Raw genomic sequence first — 23,191 nt, forward strand, 5'->3', positions numbered from 1 at the left:
GGGGTGTGCACACATATACTTTACATATAACAATGAGCCAAAAAAGTGAATAAAAAATAAAATATGTTCAAAAAGGTATAATTCAGAAAAAGTGAATCCAAATGCTGCTACATTTTCTTTCATTTTTTTATTATTATTATTGAGCATGGACAATTCAATACAATACAATTCATACAGAAAAAAACAGAAAACCTCACATTTTTCTTATTTTAGTGGAACGCGACCCCTCCCATTTACTCATCGGTATTAGCCAAAGAGTATGAAAATAAAACAAAAAAAAGGAAAAATTCAAATATAATAATTATGATGATAATAATAATAGTAGTAGTAATAGATAGAAAATTAGAAGAAAAGGGGGAAAAAAACCTATAAATAAATATATATTTTTTGCAAAAAAAAACGCTCCCAAACGTGAATTGGTTCTCATGGTTCACTTAAAAGAACCATTTAGGAGGCTCCATTTATTCCCAAATGTCACATCTCTTAATTTCTAATTATTTGCTTATCTTATGGAGCTATATGAAAACCTAAAAAAACACCTCCTATGGTGTGATGCAGCACCACTGGAAACTACATTACTACCAAAACCTGCATTATTATGGATGCCGATTAACTGTACCTGAAGGAAAAAAACACAACAAAAGCACATCATTGGACAATTTATTTCACAACATCAAACTTTTTTTTGTCTCCCCAGCATTGTATTAACAATTTATCCCATTCTTAGTCAAAGTTTAATGTTTAGAGAAGATAAAATGTAACCCTTTCCCACACAATATACAAAAAAAATACCGGTATTCCTATCACGTGTAAAATATGAAATGTTGAACTGAATATGAATATGGAGACTCATACAGTATAGACAATGTTAAAACACTCGGTGTGGTGTGCGTACTTTAAAAAGACAGTTGTTTCCCTTGCATAGCTCCTAGTAGTTATTCCCTTTCAAGTGTGCAAACACGGAACTTGTATTTAGACAGTAAATTGTAACGGTGATAAATGGTTCAAAATGGCTAATACCCTTAATGTCGCTACAGCAGAGATGAGACATTTACGATGGCTTATTGCAAAAATATGGTGTTCCAGTGCAAACCGCAGTGGCTCCCATGAGTGAGTGTGTAACAGCTGGGTAGAATCAAAGTGCTTCAGAGAGCGTAATAGTACCCGAAAGTGAACCGCTGTGCTAAACTGGCTCAAAGTGCAGAGCAGCACGATAACAGCGACGTGCATCCCTGCCGTTAAACGTCAAAATAAGTGTTTGTACAGCAATACTCCTCCTGCGTAGTGTTCTCATCATATACAGTACCATACAATCCCTTTTCTTTGAAGGTGGACCTCCATGAGAGCAGCCTAATCCTGCTTGTCGCCGGGACCGTACATCTTGCGGAGGCTGGCGTCCAGCAGGTAGTCCACCGACCTGCCAGGTGCACAGAAGGTAAATACAGTACATAGTACGGTATCTTGCAAAAATGAGTACCGTATTTTTCAGATTATAAGTAGCTCCGGAGTATAAATCGCACCGGCCGAAAATGCATAATAAAGAAGGAAAAAAACATATATAAGTCGCACTACACTGCAAAAAGTGAAATCTAAGTAAGATGAAATATCTCAAATAAGGGTGATATTTGCTTATTTTCTGTCTGATAAGATAATTCTTCTCACTAAGCAGATTTTATGTTAGTGTTTTACTTGTTTTAAGGGTTTTGGTCCTAAATGATCTCAGTAAGATATTACAGCTTGTTGCTGAGATTTGATTACCTATATTGAGTAAAACATGCTTGAAACTAGAATATCAAGTGTTGCAAAGCTGTGTCATCAACACTCACAAGTATAAAACTACTTTTTTAAACTAATAATTTCTTATTTCAAACATGAAAAAAAAATCATGACTTTGACACAATTGTGTCTCATAATCAAAACAGATGACAGCCAAATGGACTTTGCTGTTTTATTTTCAATGAAACAATAGAAAATACGTACTCATATAGTAGTACAGTTAGTTGGCACAGTACAGTAAACTGACAGTTAATTTTTAAACATTTCACATGTGACATTTCTAACAATTTTTAACAGAAAAGGTTCATGCACATTCAGATAAATTCTTCAAAATTACAATTAAAAAAATTTGGGCCGGGGGCCGGGCTGTATATATGCGCACTAATTGACTGAAAGAGCACACACTTGGCGCGATGATGTCATGTTATCGATGGAAAAATGCATTTTTAGACGGCTAGGAGACCCCGAGAGTAATAAGATGTTGCCTTGTTGCCTTTCCATTAAAGGGGAACATTATCACCAGACCTATGTAAGCGTCAATATATACCTTGATGTTGCAGAAAAAAGACCATATAATTTTTTAACCGATGTCCAAACTCTAAATGGGTGAATTTTGGCGAATTAAACGCCTTTCTAATATTCGCTCTCGGAGCGATGACGTCACAACGTGACGTCGCATCGGGAAGCAATCCGCCATTTTCTCAAACACAGAGTCAAATCAGCTCTGTTATTTTCCGTTTTTTCGACTGTTTTCCGTACCTTGGAGACATCATGCCTCGTCGGTGTGTTGTCGGAGGGTGTAACAACACGAACAGGGACGGATTCAAGTTGCACCAGTGGCCCAAAGATGCGAAAGTGGCAAGAAATTGGACGTCTGTTCCGCACACTTTACCGACGAAAGATATGCTACGACAGAGATGGCAAGAATGTGTGGATATCCTGCGACACTCAAAGCAGATGCATTTCCAATGATAAAGTCAAAGAAATCTGCCGCCAGACCCCCATTGAATCCGCCGGAGTGTGTGAGCAATTCAGGGACAAAGGTCCTCGGTAGCACGGCAAGCAATGGCGGCAGTTTGTTCCCGCAGACGAGCGAGCTAAACCCCCTGGATGTCTTGGCTCACACCGTCCCTTATGCCACCGAAGATGATCAAGAGAAGAATATCGACCCTAGCTTCCCTGGCCTGCTGACATGAGGGTATGTCTCCAGAATATATTAATTGATGAAAATTGGGTTGTCTGCACTCTCAAAGTGCATGTTGTTGCCAAATGTATTTCATATGCTGTAAACCTAGTTCATAGTTGTTAGTTTCCTTTAATGCCAAACAAACACATACCAATCGTTGGTTAGAAGGCGATCGCCGAATTCGTCCTCGCTTTCTCCCGTGTCGCTGGCTGTCGTGTCGTTTTCGTCGGTTTCGCTTGCATACGGTTCAAACCGATATGGCTCAATAGTTTCAGTTTCTTCTTCAATTTCGTTTTCGCTACCTGCCTCCACACTACAACCATCCGTTTCAATACATGCGTAATCTGTTGAATCGCTTAAGCCGCTGAAATCCGAGTCTGAATCCGAGCTAATGTCGCTATAGCTTGCTGTTCTTTCCGCCATGTTTGTTTGTGTTGGCATCACTATGTGACGTCACAGGAAAATGGACGGGTGTATATAACGATGGTTAAAATCAGGCACTTTGAAGCTTTTTTTTTAGGGATATTGCGTGATGGGTAAAATTTTGAAAAAAACTTCGAAAAATAAAATAAGCCACTGGGAACTGATTTTTAATGGTTTTAACAATTCTGAAATTGTGATAATGTTCCCCATTATGAACAATAAGTTAGTTTTTAGTATAAGTTTGCTGGTTTCAAGAAATGTAATGCCGAGGGCATATCGTTATGTCAAGATAATGGCACTAGCATTTACTTAATTTAAGAATTATTTTCAACATATTGAGCAAAAACGTCTCTGTTTTTTCTACCAAGAAAAGTGCACTTGTTATTAGTGAGAATATACTTATTTTAAGGTATTTTTGAGTTCATTGAATTTAGCTAATTTTACTTGTTTTGGAAAGTCTTGACAAGCCAAATTTTCTTGTTCTATTGGCAGATAATTTTGCTTAGTTCAAATAAAATACCCCTCATTTTTGTATTTTTTTCCCTTGGTTTTAAACACTGAGTTTTTGCAGTGTAGTCTCCTACGTGAATGAGATATATAATATTATTTGATATTTTACGGTAATGTGTTAATAATTTCACACATAAATCGCTCCAGAGTATAAATCGCACCCCCGGCCAAACTACGAAAAAAACTGTGATTTATAATCCGAAAAATACGGTACACCCCTCAACAGACCATTGAAATGGAATGTAGACATCATTTAGAATAGTCAGTGTGCAGTGTACACTGATTTAACAGCTGGCAGGTCGTGACGGTGCAAGAAGTGAACCACACTAACGTACTTTATCCTCATGCATCCTAAGCTTCTTTCCTTTTTATTGATTACCGTATTTTCCGGACCATAGGGAGCACCGGATTATAAAGCGCACTGCCGATGAATGGTCTATTTTCGATCTTTTTTCATAAATAAGGCGCACCGAATAATAGGGCGCATTAAAGAGTCTTTTTTTCTTCTTCTAAATTTAAAACACTTCCTTGTGCACTGCAAAAAGTCAGTGTTCAAAATCAAGAATAAAAAAAATAAAAAAATTTGAGGTATTTTATTTGAACTGAGCTAAATTATCTGCTATAAGAAAATTCGGCTTGTCAAGACTTTCCAAAACAAGTAAAATAAGCTAACCTCAATGAACCCAAAAATACTTTAAAATAAGTATTTTCTCACTAATAACAAGTGCACTTTTCTTGGGAGAAAAAAAAGAGACCTTTTTGCTTAATATGTTGAAAAATATTCTTAAATTAAGTAAATGCTAGTGGCATTATCTTGACATAATGATATGCGCTCGGCATCATGATTTTTTTTTTCATGCTTGAAGTAAGAAATTATTACTTTAAAAAAGTGGTTTTATACTTGTGAGTGTTGATGACACAGCTTTGCAACAGTTGATATTCTAGTTTCAAGCATGTTTTACTCAATATAGGTCATCAAATCTCAGCAACAAGTTGTAATATCTTACTGAGATCATTTAGGACCAAAACCCTTAAAACAAGTAAAACACTAACATAAAATCTGCTTAGTGAGAAGAATTATCTTATCAGACAGAAATTAAGCAAATATCACCCTTATTTGAGATATTTAATCTTACTTAGATTTCATTTTTTGCAGTGTGGTCTTCATAACATGTAATGGTGGTTCTTTGGTCAAAATGTTGCATAGATGATGTTTTACAGATCATCTTCAAGCCGCTTTCTGACAGTCGCTTCCGGATGCGCCGTTTTGTGGGCGGTCTTATTTACGTGGCTCACCTCCGGCAGCGTCTTCTCCCCCGTCATCTTTGTTGTAGCGGTGTAGCATGCAAGGACGGGAGTGGAAGAAGTGTCAAAAGATGGAGCTAACTGTTTTAATGACATTCAGACTTTACTTCAATCAATAACGGAGCAGCATCTCCTCATCCGGAAACAACAACAACGGTGGAAATGTGTCCCATGAGAAACAGTCTGACCGGAATTCTCTAATAACTGAAGTTCCTTGGGTGAATAATGTAAACTCACTACACCGGTATGTTTTAGCGCTTTGATGGCGAGTTTACTGACAGATATAAGTAAGAACTTTACACTACTTTATATTAGAAATGGCAACAGTGGAGGATGAATGTCCCATAACAAGAAGATAGAGAAAAAGAAGAAGTTTATCGACTACTGTGGGCTACAATGGCGGAGGGGCGCAAATTTTCAGGACTTATGCAGATCCCAAATACACATCAGCAGGTACCAGAAGGTAAGAAAGGTTGGTTTTTCACAATATAGCGAAACAAAACACCAGATAATGTCTGCTACTAGGTGCCAATTTGTGTTCCTTATACACACACCATTATAATACCGTTTGTTGAAGCACAGTACGTCTGACTATGGTAGCCGTAATGGTACAACAATCCATCAAGCGGTGCAGGTTCATAGCTTACCAAAGTCGTACTAAAACATTTTGACAGATTTTTGAGCGCCGTGTGTAATGTTCTATATTTTCAATGGAACATTTAAGGTTTTTGGTGTTGTTTACTGGCGTCATATTGCAGTCTACATGTATCTCTTATGTGTGACTGGCTACTAATGGTCACATTTATCATTACACCATGTACCAAATAAAATAGCTTTGAGGTCGGTAAGCGTAACCAGAATTATTATAATAATCTCAAATCTCTTCACTAGCTTCCTGTTCCACTCAGGATTGAATACAAAGTCTCCCTACTAACCCACCAGTGCCTTCATTGAAATGCCCCCCTCTACCTCAAAGAACTACTCACCCCCAAATCCTCCACACGACACCTCCGCTCCGGACAGGCTAACCTCCTCCAACCTCCGAGGACAAAGCTACAAACAATGGGAGACCGGGCTTTCTGCTCCGCCGCTCTCAGTCTGTGGAACGCTCTCCCTGACCACCTGAGGGCACCACAGACTGTGGATGCTTTTAAAAAAGGCTTAAAAACCCTTCTTTTAAAAAAAAACAACTTTTTTTTAGATGTATGCATAGTAGTTCTAGCTATTTGGCTGTTCTAGTTTTCTTTATTTATTTTTTATTTTTATTTTATTTTTTTAATACACTGTAGCACTTTGAGGTTGATTACTCAATGTAAAGTGTTTTTTTACAAATACAATCTATTATTATAATTATTATTATTCCGTACATTAGGCGCACCAGGTTATAAGGCGCACTGTCGATTTTTGAGAACATTAAAGGATTTAAGCGCGCCTTATAGTCCGAAAAATACGGTAATTAAAATGGTCGTTGAGGGTTGTACTCAATTTTGTGAGGATAATGCAAACAAGGCGCTACCTGTCAATAGGAGTGATGATGAAGGGGACGGTGGAGAGCCCGATGGCCGTGGTGGTCCACTTGCGCACAGGCAGGGGCCACCTGGTGGTGCGGCCCAGCAGGTGCAGCGAGGCGGCGCACACGCGGTTGATGGTGATGCCGGGGATGATCACAGAGGCCAGGGCCTGCCACAGGAACGTGTCCGCCACTGCCGCCACCACGCGGGTCTTCTGGCCCGGGTTGTCCCCGTGCGCCTGGACAAGTGCAGGAGAAATTGATCACAAGTCATACCAAAGACTATAAAAATGGGACCCAATACCTCCCCGCTAGGCACTCAGCATTAAGGGTTGGAATTGGGGGTTAAATCACTAAAATGATTGGCTTTTAATGCCTCACAATCAAACACTTTTATGTTAAAATACTGAACAGATGTTTATTGGGATATGGTAAACATCTGTTCAGTATTTTAACATAAAAGTGTTTGATTGTGAGGCATTAAAAGCCACAAAATGCAACGGGTCCATCAGACCCACAAACGCTGGCTGAGTAACAACAATATGAACATTACACAAGGGTTAAAATGAATACTCTTGTAAATATTACCAGTGCCTAACTTCTTTTTACGCTTACCGCAGCTGCTTTTTTCCCTTTGTCCAGAGCATCAGCAGCCACATAGACCGTGGCCACCGCGTAGCTGCCCCATACCACGCTGGATGGCACCAGCGCACGGAAGGCCTCCCCCACTTCGTTGGCGTAACCTGAGGAGAAGAGGTGGGTGGAGGATGTCACACAATGTCCCCCAATTTACAGCGATGTCACACAGCCTATTAAACCGCACTTGGAGACTATTTATCATCCTCTTAAAGAGGTAATTGCCCAGGCACACATTGGCTGCCGAGCGGCAAGTTGGCCGTTTTAAGGGTCAGTACAAATAAAACTCAATTTGTTCAGTTTACTGAACATGTTTGCTTTAGAGACGTCAATCCGGGGCCGATATTTGTCTTTCTTTTTTTTTTAATGATTTTCAATATTTACCGCAGCTGCGCCCTGTTGTTTACATGACTTAAGACTGTACAAACATAAAAGGCTCCTTCCAAAAAGAAGCACGCTCAGGGAGACAGTTACATTTCCTGGTTACACACTTGCAAGAGTTACATGAATTCCAGGAGGGTGCGTGTCTTGCCAGAACACCGGCTCGAATTTGAGAACAAACCGCAATTTATTTATTTTTGTACTTTTATTAAATCAACATAAAAAATACAACATACAGGGCACCAACCCAAAAAACCTCCCTCCCCCATTTACACTCATTCACACTCATTCGTCTGTCCACAGCTGCTTCAAAGACACTAATCCTCACTAGCATGGCAGAAAATAAAGTTTCTTCCATGTACTGTTATCACTGGAGGACTAGAGGAAAAGGAATGGCGAAGCATGCTCGACAACAGGGTTGCGATATAGACGATATACTGTAAATTAGAGATGTCCGATAATATCGGCCTGCCAATATTATCGGCCGATAAATGCTTTAAAATGGAATATCGGAAATGATCAGTATCGGTTATAACCTCCCGATTTTCCCGGGAGACTCACGAATTTCAGTGCCCCTCCTGAAAATCTCGCGGGGCAACCATTCTCCCAATTTCCACCCGGACAACATTATTGGGGGCGTGCCTTAAAGACACTGCCTTTAGCGTCCATACAAACAGTGTGCCGGCCCAGTCACATAATATATGCGGCTTTTACACACACATAAGTGGATACACTGCATACTTGGTCAACAGCCATACAGGTCATACTGAGGGTGGCCGTATAAACAACCTTAACACTGTTACAAATATGCTCCACATTGTGAACCCACACCAAACAAGAATGACAAACACATTTCGGGAGAACATCCGCACCGTAACACAACATAAACACAACAGAACAAATACCCAGAATCCCTTACAGCACTAACTCTTCCGGCACGCTACAATATACACCCCCGCTACCACCAAACCTCGCCCCCCCCATCTCCCGAATTCGGAGGTGTAAAGGTTGGCAAGTATGCTCTAGCACAGTGGTCCCCAACCACCGGGCCGTGCCCCGGCACCGGTCCGTGGATCAATTGGTACCGGGCCGCACAAGAAATAAAAAAATAAAAATAAACTTTTTTTTTATTTCTATTAAATCAACATAAAAAATACAACATACACTTACAATTAGTGCACCAACCCAAAAAAACTCCCTCCCCCATTTACACACATTCACACAAAAGGGTTGTTTCTTTCTGTTATTAATATTTGTGGTTCCTACATTATATATCAATATATATCAATACAGTCTGCAGGGATACAGTCCGTAAGCACACATGATTGTATTATTTTAAGACAAAAATAATAATAAAATAAAATAAAATAAAAATACCATATCGTATCAATGATCGTGTATCAAGATGTGTATCGAATCGGCTTCTGAGATTTAGATTGTCACTGAGGGCATCAAACCTATGAATGAACACATGTGGAGTTATGTACTTAACAGAAAAAGGTGAAATAACTGAAAACATGTATTATATTCTAGTTTCTTCAAAATAGCCACCCTTTGCTCTGATTACGGTTTTGCACATTCTTGGCATTCTCTCAATGAGCTTCAAGAGATAGTCACCTGAAATGGTTTTCACTTCACAGGTGTCATAGTTTTGATGCCTTCAGTGACAATTTACAATGTAAATAGTCATGAAAATAAAGAAAACGCATTGAAATGAGAAGGTGTGTCCAAACTTGTAGCCTGTACTGTACATCGTTATTGCAGGGGGTTGCAATGTATATCGCAATACAGCTTTTAGGCCATATCACCCTACTACACACACACACACACACACACACACACACACACACACAACGAGCAGGATGACACAAGAAGCTAGCCGCTAAAGCTTCAATTTAAAGAAGGGCGGATCAATCCAGATGCCGATGCTATCGATACCTAATATGGAATTGCTAAATAAACGATACTAAAGTGATTAGATCGATATTTTTCTTCATCTTGTTTGTATTAACACAAAATATGTTTTGGGTGATTTTTGTTATTGTTTACAAACTCAGGGATAAGTCTCCGGATAAAGGAAGGCTTTGAGGGCAAAACCCAAATGATTTAAAAGGGAGCCCTTGTAGTTTTTGGTTTTGTTTAGTTATTGTTCATATTTTGCTGTGTTTGTTGCATTTTTTGTTGCGTTTCGCTTGATTGTACAATATATCGATCAACAGGGGGTGTGACGTTCATATGTTGTCGATATTCAGTGTTTTATCGTTCATAGTCAATATTGTAAATCCCACATTCTTTATTTTCATGTACATTCTGGGTGTCTCATTCAGTAAAAAAAACTTAAAATTCCATTCCGTTTTTTCAGGCGGTCTGTCATAACGTTTTTAGCATTCAATCAGACATTATTATGAGTTTTTGTATTAGTGTTCCTAAAAATAGAGATACCGGCCACCAGACACTTTTTGTTCTCTCAATTTGGCCCCCCGCGAGTCAAAATAATTGCCCAGGCCTGCTTTAGGTACTTGTCGTAAATCATTTTCAGTTCTATAATCTATTGTGAAATTATCGGATTGGTACTCAAAATCGGATTGGATCAAAGGCCAAAAAATTGTTTTCACATAGAAAAAATCAATTCCTGGGTCAAACTGTCGCCGTTATAAAACTTTTAATAAGCTTTTGTTGACGTTTGGTGATTTAAACATTGGCCTGTTTTTATTTTTAACCCTGCTCCTTGTTGTAAAATTACAATGTTACCTTTAACCATCCTAAAAAACAATCTGTTATATATTTTTTTACCACATTTACAGTCATTTGGTCCTATTGTTCAGTCTCACAAGGCTATTGGATCGTACATTTGTTTATAAGTCACGTCTTCTGGCCATGAACTCACACAACCTCTCAAGGTTTCATTGGACCGGATTCATCAGACTCAAGTAATTAAAATGTCTTTTATATATTTTTTGGTTGTTATTACAATGTCCAGAGCATGTATATATGTAGTTATTGTGGAACAGATGCATCAAATTTCATTTAGAGCTTGTTATATAATTGTTGCAATTATACAACACTGGGTGAATGTGGTAGTCAAATAGCTGGCTTGTTGCAGTGGGCTCAAACAGGTTGTATTCCCTCCACTACATCACTGCCTGAAGTATTTTCTCTATACATGGATAGTATACATTCTACAGATGTTTTACAGACGATAGGGACTGTTTTTAGGACTTTCACCACCAATGAAAGTCTTCATGACCAATGTCATGAAAAGAAAAAAAGAGGGGGGAAAAGCGTTTTTTAAGAGTTTTATCTTGTTTCATATTTTTTATATTTGTAATAAATGACTTCGTAAAAAAATAACTAATGTGTGATTATTATTAATAGTGTATACCGTTATGGGGCTAAGTAAGCAATCAACCCTGCAAATGAACCCTTAGTTGTTCAGACAACGTGAGTACAAATACAGAAATTATGCTCCCAGTGTTGCAATATTACAACATTTCTCTAAAAACATACATAAACATTTTTTTTTTAGGTTTATCTATATTTGGGTCTTACAGGGTTAAGAAGATGCTTTCTCAGGATCGGAGCTTTATTTTCAGATCTAATCCGAGTTACATAAACATCAATTTTAATGGTAGGAAGAATTAGGCTTTTGTATGTGGAGAATTCTGGGTAGAACTGGAAATTAAAAAAAAAATGCACCAATCTGCTTAATGAAATATATATTATCATTTGAATGGACCATGTAATTTTCAGGTAACCCTTTGTTATTTTAACCTGTACACACACTACTGATTATGCACTCCAATGCTGTACTGTATGTTGACAGAAAGGAATGTGCTGCCCATGCAAAGTAAACAAATATATATTAAGCACAACAGCTGCACAAATACCCATGAGGATATTAGCTGTGCATGCACTTTGCAGTCTCATCATTATATGACAATGAAAATTGGTAGCACTGAAAAAGATATGGGAGTGATAGTGTAGTGACTTGCTTGTGAGTCACTGCCTCAACTTGCTCAACTACTTCGGTCTGAGTGATCTACTACTACCTGCGCCATTTGGCGTTAAAATACACACAAGGAGGATAAACCGAGAAAATGTAGTGTTTTCCCCATTATGTTGTCAATGCCCTCCACAACACAATGTGACCTTCATGTACACTAAGAATAGCCGTTCAACAGAGTGGTTAGCCGCCGCAAGCTAGCCGTACAGTTAGCAACCTAGGACACGGCTCCAGGGTCACACTGTTATTCTTCACTCATTCGCTAGGTAGGATAACACACACGGTACAAACCTAGGAAGCGGACCCACGTGTCGCGATAGATGTCAACTTCTTGGCTTGCTTTTTCTTCCGTGGGATCCATGCTTGGCTTTCCTGTTGGCGCCATTCACTCCATCGCCGCCGAGTAGTGAGAGTTTAAGAATGCCGACAGCAAGGACGGATCCTGAAGGGGGCGTGGGCTTTCTTACCTGCGTCCAACCCGGCTGAGTGAGTAACACGTCCTGGACGCTAGATGGCAGTACAGTTTTTTTCAGTGACGTAGTTTGTAAGATATATCGATATCTTTTTTAAACAATATATGAATGAAGACAATATCGTGATATCGATATATTTTATTTCACGTTCAAATTACCAAACGCTGCTTATTTGTTGTGTTCCTTGTTCTCCCCCTCGCTCCCCCTCCACGGGCTACTAAACCCCTCCCCTTCCTCCTTCCAAGACGTGCATGCATGGAAAAGAACATCCATGATTGGTTGGTTGCTTACTATGACGAGTCACAATTGGTTAGGGATAGGCCAATCAGAGACAAGATAGGGCGGGTCATCGAACCAGGAAAGAAAATGTTTTGTTTTTTTAAAATCTGAGTTTGATACATTTTGTATTATTTGCACAGCTGCGTTATTTATTTTACGTAGAAATAATATTTTTCTATTTTATTCATGTTATGTAATTCTGTACTACTTAAACAGTTTATTTTCTGTGCTGTTGATATAATACCCATCTTGACTAACTGGGTTAATAAAAGTGCCACTGACTATTTACAGAACAGTTGTCACTCAGAGAGATTATTTTAGATTGTACCTAATGTCATGACTGGTTTTATTGATTATTGACTATTTTATTGATTATGGGACAAGCAGTAGAAAATGGATGGATGGTACTTTTTCGTCACTTATTGTCTTTGGTACACTAATGTGTATATTATAGGCCATTGGTTCTTTGTTTTATTTTTGCAAAAATAGATATCTATTTTTATATTGCTCTTTTTATCTTTGGTATGAACATTATTTTGGATAGGTTGATTGGCAACACTAAATTGGCGGCTAGTGTGAATGTGAGTGTGAATGTTGGCCCTGTGATGAGGTGGCGACTTGTCCAGGGTGTACGCCGCCTTCCGCCCGAATGCAGCTGAGATAGGCTCCAGCACCCCCCGCGACCCTGAAAATGGATGGATGGATTATTATGTAAACTCAAAGTTATTGGTTTTTTTTGTTTTTTGTTGTTGCTATTTTTGTATTACAACATTTTATTATTGATCATGTTGTACTGCATTGTAATCTTTTGTTTTGTGATTGTGTGATGTTTTTGGCCTGGACCCCAGGAAGAATAGTCTCCACTGCGGTGTAGACTAATGGGGATCCTTAATAAACTAAACTAAACTAACAATTCACTTAACTTTTACTGAATATCGCTCAAAAATGAATATCATTATATGTATACTTTCACCAAAAAATATAACGACATATATATCGAGTTTAAGTAAAAATATATTGAGATATACTTTTTCGTCCATATCGCCCAGCCCTACTATTGGCTAAGTTTTTTATTCATAAATGTAAGTTTCTCAATACCCGACCTGTTTTTTGTGCCTTTAAAAAATAATTAGAACTCTACTTTTAAAACACTCTCTACCTCTAACAACCAAAAAACTGTGAAAACTATGATGCTGTGTTCCAAATTTGGATTATTTACAGAACTTGTGTGAGCCTGTGGCTTTACATTTTGTTACATATATATAGTTTGCATTCTATTTTAGTTACTTTATTGGGTTTACAACCCCCTGGCGCTGTTTTGTACTGTTTCTGTACTTGTTTTGTTTATTTTTATTTCTTGATTGTATGTAAATGTTGCATATTAAAAATAAAGGTTTATAAAATAAAAACAATTTAAAATAAAAAAAACGTTTTCAAAACATATATGATGGTAACAACTGAGTTCAAAACTGTGCTTTTTTAAACATTAATCTTGTCTAAATAATTTCTAACATCAGCATAGTTTCATAATAGCGTTTCCCAAAAGCGACACTGTACCTTTAAGAAAAATCACGAGCGTAATTTAAAAAAATAGTACGGCTACGTAATATAATTGACAGCAAAATGGGCCAATAGCAATGCGCCATGCAATAGCGGGAACCAATAGGAAAGCCGTTTACTACGTAACGAGGCGGGTGATGTTTGACCTACTATGGCCGCCGTCAGCCGGAGCAGGCACCGGGGAGACTCTAAAACAATACACATTTTATTTTCTCCTCGAAAGATGACGCCTTTTAAACTCTTTTGGTGTTTTATTTTCTTTGTGTTTACTGTTAGCCACTGTTTTGCCGACGACGACGACGACCACGAAATGGAGGAATTCCTGAAACGGGAGTATTCCCTCACCAAGCCCTACCAAGGTACACCCATAGATCTTTCTCGAACAACCACCATTGTTGTATTTCCAAGCTATTTCATTACTTAAACATTCATTTCTTGTAAGTCCTAGCAAACAGTATGGTTTGAAAATCACTAAGTTGACAGTTAAATTGTACCTTTTCAGGTGTGGGGTCTTTAGGCTCCTCCCACTGGGAGCTCATGGGCGATGCTATGATAACTACTGAACAGGTGCGACTCACACCTGACATGCAGAGCCGGCAGGGGGCAGTATGGAGCCGACTTGTGAGTGTATAAAACATATGATGATGATGGTTAAACCAGTGTTTTTCAACCTTTTTTGAGCCAAGGTGCATTTTTTTCTTTGAAAACAATCCGAAGGCACACCACCAGCAGAAATCATTAAAAAATTAAACTCAGTAGACAATAAAAAGTCATTGTCGCAATTGTTGGATATGAATTTAAACCATAACTAACCATGCATCACTGTAGCTCTTGTCTCAAAGAAGGTGTACTGTCACGACCTGTCACATCACGCCGTTACTTATTTTGAGTTTTTTGGTGTTTTCCCGTGTGTAGTGTTTTAGTTCTTGTCTTGCGCTCCTTTTTTTGGTGGCTTTTCCTGTTTTGTTGGTATTTTCCTGTAGCAGTTTCATGTCTTCCTTTGAGCGCTATTCCCCGCACCTGCTTTGTTATAGCAATCAAGAACATTTAAGTTGTTGCTGCTTTTTTTTTTGTACGGATGTACTTTGTGGACGCCGTCTCTGCTCCACACGCTGTAAGTCTTTGCTGTCGTCCAGCATTCTGTTTTTGTTTACTTTGTAGCCAGTTCAGTTTTAGTTTCGTTCTGCATAACCATCCCTAAGCTTCAATGCCTTTTCTTAGGGACACTCACCTTTTTGTTTATTTTTGGTTTAAGCATTAGACCAGTCTTTTTCAACCTTTTTTGAGCCAAGGCACATTTTTTTGCGTTGAAAAAATGCGGAGGCACACCACCAGCAGACATCATTAAAAAACGAAACTCAGTTGACAGTAAAAAGTCGTTGTCACAATTATTGGGTATGACTTTAAAGCATAACCAAGCATGCATCAATATAGCTCTTGTCTCAAAGTAGGTGTACTGTCACCACCTGTCACGTCACACCCTGACTTACCAGGAGTTTTTGGCTGTTTTCCTGTGTATAGTGTTTTAGTTCTTGTTTTGCGCTCCTATTTTAATGGCTTTTTCTCTTTTTTGGTATTTTCCTATAGCAGTTTCATGTCTTCCTTTGAGCGAAGTTTCCCGCATCTACTTTGTTTTAGCAATCAAGAAGATTTTAGTTGTTTCTATCCTTTGTGGGGACATTGTTGATTGTCATGTCATGTTCGGATGTACTTTGTGGACGCCGTCTTTGCTCCACAGTAAGTCTTTGCTGTCGTCCAGCATTATGTTTTTGTTTACTTTGTAGCCAGTTCAGTTTTAGTTTAGTTCTGCATAGCCTTCCCTAAGCTTCAATGCCTTTTCTTAGGGGCACTCACCTTTTGTTTATTTTTGGTTTAAGCATTAAACACCTTTTTACCTGCATGCTGCCTCCCGCTGTTTCCGACATCTACAAAGCAATTAGCTACCTGCTACCACCTACTGATATGGAAGAGTATTACACAGTTACTCTGCCGAGCTCTAGACAGCACTGACACTCAACAACACATCATTTGCAGACTATAATTACTGGTTTGCAAAAAATATTTTTAACCCAAATAGGTGAAATTAGATAATCTCCCACGGCATACCAGACTGTATCTCACGGCACACTAGTGTGCCGCGGCACAGTGGTTGAAAAACACTGCATCAGACACCTTTTTACCTGCATGTTGTGATCACAACAAACCATCGGCGTTTCACACGACCTGTTCCCGACATCTACAAAGCAATTAGCTATTTGCTGCCACCTACTGATATGGAAGAGAATAACATGATTACTCTGCTGAGCTCTGGACAGCACAGACACTCAACAACGGCACATTATTTGCGGATTATAATTAGTGGTTTGCAAAAAATATTTTTAACCCAAATAGGTGAAACTACATAATCTCCCACGGCACACCAGACTGTATCTCACGGCACACTGGTTGAAAAATACTGGATTAAACTGTAAATAACCATTTGCATTATTGCAATTTAAAGGGGAACATTATCACCAGACCTATGTAAGCGTCAATATATACCTTGATGTTGCAGAAAAAAGACCATATCTTTTTTTAACCGATTTCCGAACTCTAAATGGGTGAATTTTGGCGAATTAAACACCTTTCTAATATTCGCTCTCGGAGCGATGACGTCACAACGTAACGTCGCATCGGGAAGCAATCCGCCATTTTTTCAAACACCGGGTCAAAACAGCTCTGTTATTTTCCGTTTTTTCGACTGTTTTCCGTACCTTGGAGACATCATGCCTCGTCGGTGTGTTGTCGGAGGGTTTAACAACACGAACAGGGACGGATTCAAGTTGCACCAGTGGCCCAAAGATGCGAAAGTGGCAAGAAATTGGACGTTTGTTCCGCACACTTTACCGACGAATGCTATGCTACGACAGAGATGGCAAGAATGTGTGGATATCCTGCGACACTCAAAGCAGATGCATTTCCAACGATAAAGTCCAAGAAATCTGCCGCCAGACCCCCATTGAATCTGCCGGAGTGTGTGAGCAATTCAGGGACAAAGGACCTCGGTAGCACGGCAAGCAATGGCGGCAGTTTGTTCCCCCAGACGAGCGAGCTGAACCCCCCTTAATGTCTTGGCTCACACCGTCCCAAGATGATCAAGAGAAGAATATCGACCCTAGCTTCCCTGGCCTGCTGACATGAGGGTATGTCTACAGAATATATTAATTGATGAAAATTGGGCTGTCTGCACTCTCAAAGTGCATGTTGTTGCCAAATGTATTTCATATGCTGTAAACCTAGTTCATAGTTGTTAGTTTCCTTTAATGCCAAACAAACACATACCAATCGTTGGTTAGAAGGCGATCGCCAAATTCGTCCTCGCTTTCTCCCGTGTCGCTGGCTGTCGTGTCGTTTTCGTCGGTTTCGCTTGCATACGGTTCAAACCGATATGGCTCAATAGCTTCAGTTTCTTCTTCAATTTCGTTTTCGCTACCTGCCTCCACACTACAACCATCCGTTTCAATACATGCGTAATCTGTTGAATCGCTTAAGCCGCTGAAATCCGAGTCTGAATCCGAGCTAATGTTGCTATAGCTTTCTGTTCTTTCCGCCATGTTTGTTTGTGTTGGCTTCACTATGTGACGTCACAGGAAAATGGACGGGTGGTTAAAATCAGGCACTTTGAAGCTTTTTTTAGGGATATTGCGTGATGGGTAGAATTTTGAAAAAAACTTCGAAAAATATAATAAGCCACTGGGAACTGATTTTTAATGGTTTTAACAATTCTGAAATTGTGATAATGTTCTCCTTTAATCATTGTGTGTCAAAACTGAGCGTTATTATGGCAGTTTGAACCCAATATTTTTCTGTTTTGTCTTCAAGCCGTGCCATTTGAGCGACTGGGAGATGCAGGTGCATTTTAAGATTCACGGAAAAGGAAAGAAGAACCTTAATGGAGACGGGCTGGCCATTTGGTACACAAAGGAGCGCATGCAGAAAGGTAAACAGATTAGGGATCCTCAACTGTTTGTACCAGGCCAAGGGCGGGGCTAAACTGGGCCACGAAAAACTTTGATCACCTGCTACTTAAAACATGGTTTTAGCGGTTCCAAGCTCGTGTCTGTTATGTGCGGGCAGAAGTTTGTTGTGCTGTGTTTTAATTTGGTATTCGTCTATTCTTTGTTTTATACACGGGGCCTAGGCTTTTTGTGGCCCCTAAAAGGTTTAGTTTGAGGCCTCATTTCAGTATTTAATATTACTCATGTAACACACTAAGGCAGTGGTTCTTAACCTTGTTGGAGGTACCGAACCCCACCAGTTTCATATGCGCATTCACCGAACCCTTCTTTAGTGAAAAATAAAGTGTTTTTTTTTTTTCAAATTCAAGACAAAGTTACATGTTTTTGGTAACACTTTAGTATGGGGAACATATTCTAAGTAACAAAGACTTAATTTAGAGTTATTGGGTTAGGGTTAGAGGGTTAGGGCCAGGGTTAGAGGGTTTGGGTTTTAATGAGGCCATGCCGAATTAGGCATTAATAAGTACTTAATAATGACTAATTAAGAGCCAATATGTTACTAATTTGCATGTTAATAAACAACTAATTATAGGTGAATATGGTCCCCCTACTAAAGTGTTACCATGTTTTTATACTGGTGCACAAAATGAACCGTGCATGAACATCACCTTGTTCAAACAACAAAACCAACACAGTGCATAAACTCACAACAAATTACACACCTGCAAATCAGTCAGACTTCTGCTGATGCCGTATCCTTAATACGCCGATAGGGAGAAATGTTTATTTACACGATGAGTCGGGTGTGTCTTGACCTCCGCCGAACCCCTGAGCCCGACTCACCGAACCCCTAGGGTTCGATCGAACCCAGATTAAGAACCACTGCGCTAGAGTGTTTACGCCAAGGTCTGTAAATGAAAGTAGATAAGATTACTACAAGGTCTTTCCAACAGAGGTTTGACAAATGGTCTCAAAATTGGCGGGTGGGGTTCACTGTTTTATAGGACATGACTATTGCTTGGACCGGGACTTGGATCATATTAATTACCTTTTAATTGTTCCAGAAACAAACTCCACAGAAATCCCACGACTATTTATTACTACTTTTTTCTTTCATAACGTTGTATCGTCATATCACACACAGGTCCTGTGTTTGGAAATAAGGACAACTTTACAGGATTGGGTGTTTTTGTGGACACGTATCCCAATGAGGAGAAACATCTAGAGGTGAGCCGCAGGAACACTTACATGTTTTTTGGGGAAAAAGGTCATTGTGGGTCTCGTGTTGGTACTTGGGCAGTGTTGTGTAAAGGGGATGTCTTTGTGTTCTTTTGTGCACTCACCTTGGGGACAGGCACAAAAGAAGAGATACACTCCTCGCACACAGGTAAACATCGTCGGAAACATGCGAGTTTAAACTCCTTTATAGGCAGTGTGTTTGGGTCCAGCAAGCCAATCACAATGATTGTATTAGTCATCTAATATATGCGTTTGTCTTTCACCGACCACAAGAGGATCTTTCCTTTTGTTCTCGCCATGGTGGGCAACGGCACCATCAGCTACGACCACGAGCGAGACGGCCGGCCCACAGAGCTGGGGGGCTGCAACGCCATGGTGCGCAACCTGAAGCATGACGCCTTCCTATTCATCCGCTATGTCCGCCGCAGACTGACTGTGAGAAACGTTTCTTTGAAAAGTTGGTTCTAGAAAACAGCATATCACTCCACATAAATGATCTTAGACCATGGGTTTTGTACTAGGTCGGTATAATAATTTGTATTTAAAATCTCTGAATTTATCAGGTGATGATCGACATAGATGGACAACACGAGTGGAGGGACTGCTTGGACATACCTGGCGTGCGGCTACCAAAAGGCTTTTATTTTGGCGCTTCCGCAATCACAGGAGACCTCTCAGGTAGGAACATCTGCCAGACACACATGTCAATCAATTTAAGTAACAAGAAAATAGAAAGCATTGTAGCTTTTAGCAACACAAAAATTCAAATGTTAGATTTTAAATATACCAAAATGAGGTTTGCTGTAGGATGAAACAATTACAGTTATAGTCTGAGTAATAATCACAGTTTCAAGATTATCACAATTATTATGCACTAATTTATTTCACAACAAAACTGGATATAATCACCGTAGGGATTTTGCGTTATTTATTACTGAAATAATTAGATAACCTAACAGTACAAAATAATTGAAAAAAATAACAAAGAGTCTTTCTTTCAATTAAATAAAAGTGCCATCTGCTCTGTAAGCATCCTTCAGTTATGTTCCTGTTTTAGACTTGCTAGATTAATTTACACTGCCTATAGTTTATTCAACACAGACAGGAAGAAGTCATCTCTAATGTTAAATGGTCACTAGGGATGTAACAATATCAACATTTTATATCACGGTTATCGTGACCAATATTATCATGGTTATCATTCTTAGCGCGGTATTTTTGAGTGTGCTCAAAAAGTACAAGAAATGGCTCATTTCGATCCCAACATCTTTTGAAATAATAGTTTGGTGCCAAACAAAACTACTGAAAAACATTCTAATGTCCACAGCTTAGTAAAGCCCACAGAGTCAGTTTTTGCAAGGACAAAAGTCTTGTCGCCTTAACATATGATGCACCCAATCCTAAATTACAGCCTTACCTGTGATCACTAATTGATCAATCAATTAGTGGGTGTGTATAAAAAGAACCCCAGCATGCCAAGCCTTCACGTTAACTGCAACTTGACCTCTGACAACATGCCTAAGATTCACCCTGAGACCAAAGCGTTGATTATTAAGAAGTTGAAGACCAGATCAACTGGTGAGGTGGCTGACACCTTTTAATGTGTCTCAGTGTCAAGTACAAAGAATAAGAAAAAGATTTGAAGAGACTGCAGTTGTTTTTGACAAGCCAAGGTCAGGCAGACCCTGCAAGACAACTGCTCGGGAGGATTGCTTGTTGACTCCTTTTCCACTGCAGCAGAGCTCTACCAGGCCTGCTCACCTCAAGTCCTTGTGTCAACTAGAACAGTTAGTAAAATTTGGTCTTGAAATAGCCTCTATGGTCGAACCAGTGCCCAGAAACCATCATCACCTACTCAGTGGCCTAGTGGTTAGATCAAACCCCGGCCGAGTCATACCTAAGACTATAAAAATGGGACCCATTACCTCCCTGCTTGGTGCTCAGTGCGTTCTGTGCAGGTTGTGCCGAAAATAACGTACCAGCATAATGTTTGTTTATAGTGGTGGACAGAAACACACGGTGTAGTAGAGTCTTTGCAATAAATAGTTGTGACATTTTTAATCATCGTTATTAGTAAAACCGGTTAATCGTTACCTCCCTACTTTGCTGTTGCCAATTTAGAGATAAATATAGAAATGGCAGACAAGTAAATGCAGCATTTTTGAATAGAGCTTTTTGTATTGAATCTCATTAGACTAATTGATTGTAACGGTCCCGGTGGAATTTTGTTATGGAGGTTCAATGGATGAAGTCTATAAAGGCGCAAAGTTAGTGTAATTCACACTTCACACCAGCAGATAGCAGCATTGTACCACACATTTTGTTCAAGTCATTCAATTACTGCAATAATTAACTGATTTCCCAGACAACCATGACATCGTCTCGCTGAAACTCTACCAACTGACGGTGTTGCGAAGTAAACAGGAAGAGGAAGAGACTGAAGACGAGATAACCATACCCAGCGTGGATAACATGGATCTCCTCAGATGTAACACACACACACACACACACACGAGTGTCCTTTATTCACCTCCTTATGGTCTGTCTTCTCTCCTCCAGTGGGTCAGACTGAAGAAGGTATGAGCGGATTGGCCATTTTCTTCACCGTCCTCTTCTCCATACTGGGTTGCATTTTCCTCGTCGTCATCGGCATCTTAGTCTACAGTCACTGGAACGAGAGCCGGCGCAAACGATTCTACTGAGGAGGCGAGTGGGTAAAGGAAAATATGCGAGGGTTGGGAACGCTGCGGTCTATAGACCTTCGCTGCACTGAGACCAATCGAATAACGTGGCTGACAGGGGTGACCTGCACCTTGCCCTGGGTAGACACAGACCATGACTTCTGAGCAGCTACAATCCTAAATATGACTTTTGACTCTTTGTTTCCTGTTTTTTCACAATCTGCTGTATTAGGTAGACTATTTATTATAGCATTTCTAAACAGCCGCAACATTAGGTCCACCTGCACAATCTGACGTTGTAAACATACATAAGAGGCTTTGAGAGGCAACGTGAAACAAGTTCTTATACCGTGTTAAAAATACCAACGTTACTAATGCCTTTATTGTTTTCCAGTAACGGGTAATTTAATTACCTTTTCATCAGTGCAATTTAGCACGTTATTAGTGACACAGGCTAAAGCTCTTTTCTACCTTCATTCTGACTTTAACAGGACAACAGCAGTGCTGAGTTGCAACACCCTATACAGTCGTCCCTCGTTTATCGCAGTTAATTGGTACCAGAATAAACAAATTTTTGCAAAGTAGGATTATTATTATGGATCGAATATTTTCAAAGAGAATTTAAAAAAACTGTTTAAAACCTTTTAAATATGTTTTTTTTTCCTTGTTAGAACCCTCTCAACATGAAATACCATCCACACAGTCACCTTTACACTCGTTTCACCCAATATAGTAGCCTTGAGTGTGTTCTACTGTAGATTACAATACTCACCGGTAGCACGCAGGACATTGCTTTTGTCGTCACCCGGCCACTACAACACGGCCACGACATGGAAATACTTTGTCACATCCTGGGTAATTCCTCGAAGTTAGAACTGGGCTTCCATGTGCTAAACAATTTCCCTTGTGGATCAATAAAGTTTGTCTAAGTCTAAGTCTTAGAGTGTAAGTTGTTTTACAAAAACTTGGTCAACAGCCACAGCTACACTTTGTTGTTACTTGTTAGTAGGGATGTAACGGTTTAAAATATCTCGGTACGATATTATCACAGTAATAACGCCACAGTACGATATTATTGCGGTATATATCCAAAAAAAAAGTTTTATAGTGTGTAAAATAAAGTGGCAGGAATGTTTCGGATAAACACACTTACTGTAATTGAAGACAAAACATAATGCTAAAATGTTCTAATCATATGTTTTTACTACAAACAAGTATTTCTAAGTGCAAA

The 23,191-nt window shown here is 39.4% G+C and overlaps 2 protein-coding genes across 3 annotated transcripts; one reads left to right on the plus strand and one right to left on the minus strand.

The window, feature by feature from the left end:
* Nucleotides 1-643: 643 nt before the first annotated feature.
* Nucleotides 644-12,392, minus strand: mtfp1 (mitochondrial fission process 1). Its single transcript, XM_061926868.2, has 4 exons — nt 12,022-12,392; nt 7,326-7,453; nt 6,717-6,949; nt 644-1,417 (listed from the first exon to the last, which is right to left on the minus strand). The coding sequence occupies exons 1-4, from the start codon at nt 12,113-12,115 to the stop codon at nt 1,351-1,353; spliced, it is 522 nt and encodes a 173-aa protein (XP_061782852.1). The 5' UTR covers nt 12,116-12,392; the 3' UTR covers nt 644-1,350.
* Nucleotides 12,393-14,152: 1,760 nt separating this feature from the next.
* Nucleotides 14,153-22,895, plus strand: lman2la (lectin, mannose-binding 2-like a). 2 transcript variants are annotated; one of them, XM_061926987.2, is made up of 9 exons: nt 14,153-14,401; nt 14,545-14,663; nt 17,904-18,021; nt 19,185-19,267; nt 19,395-19,427; nt 19,553-19,714; nt 19,843-19,957; nt 21,645-21,767; nt 21,839-22,895. In XM_061926987.2, exons 1-9 carry the CDS (start codon nt 14,194-14,196, stop codon nt 21,979-21,981), a joined length of 1,104 nt encoding a protein of 367 aa, XP_061782971.1. In that variant the 5' UTR covers nt 14,153-14,193; the 3' UTR covers nt 21,982-22,895. The 2 variants fall into 2 exon arrangements, with proteins under 2 accessions (XP_061782971.1, XP_061782972.1); XM_061926988.2 differs by lacking the exon at nt 19,395-19,427.
* The last annotated feature ends 296 nt before the right edge of the window (nt 22,896-23,191 follow it).

Source organism: Nerophis lumbriciformis, linkage group LG32 (assembly GCF_033978685.3).
Source record: "Nerophis lumbriciformis linkage group LG32, RoL_Nlum_v2.1, whole genome shotgun sequence".
In the NCBI taxonomy this organism is placed as follows: Eukaryota; Metazoa; Chordata; class Actinopteri; order Syngnathiformes; family Syngnathidae; genus Nerophis; species Nerophis lumbriciformis.

Excerpts from the sequence above, each read along its gene's own strand:
- mtfp1 (XM_061926868.2), bottom strand. The coding sequence starts at position 12,115 with ATGGCGCCAACAGGAAAGCCAAGCATGGATCCCACGGAAGAAAAAGCA. Across the intron at positions 7,454-12,021 it reads CACGTGGGTCCGCTTCCTAG|GTTACGCCAACGAAGTGGGG; the intron begins GTTTGTACCGTG and ends TCTTCTCCTCAG. Across the intron at positions 1,418-6,716 it reads ATCATCACTCCTATTGACAG|GTCGGTGGACTACCTGCTGG; the intron begins GTAGCGCCTTGT and ends TGCACCTGGCAG.
- lman2la (XM_061926987.2), top strand. The coding sequence starts at position 14,194 with ATGGCCGCCGTCAGCCGGAGCAGGCACCGGGGAGACTCTAAAACAATA. Across the intron at positions 14,664-17,903 it reads GGGCAGTATGGAGCCGACTT|CCGTGCCATTTGAGCGACTG; the intron begins GTGAGTGTATAA and ends TTTGTCTTCAAG. Across the intron at positions 21,768-21,838 it reads TAACATGGATCTCCTCAGAT|TGGGTCAGACTGAAGAAGGT; the intron begins GTAACACACACA and ends TCTCTCCTCCAG.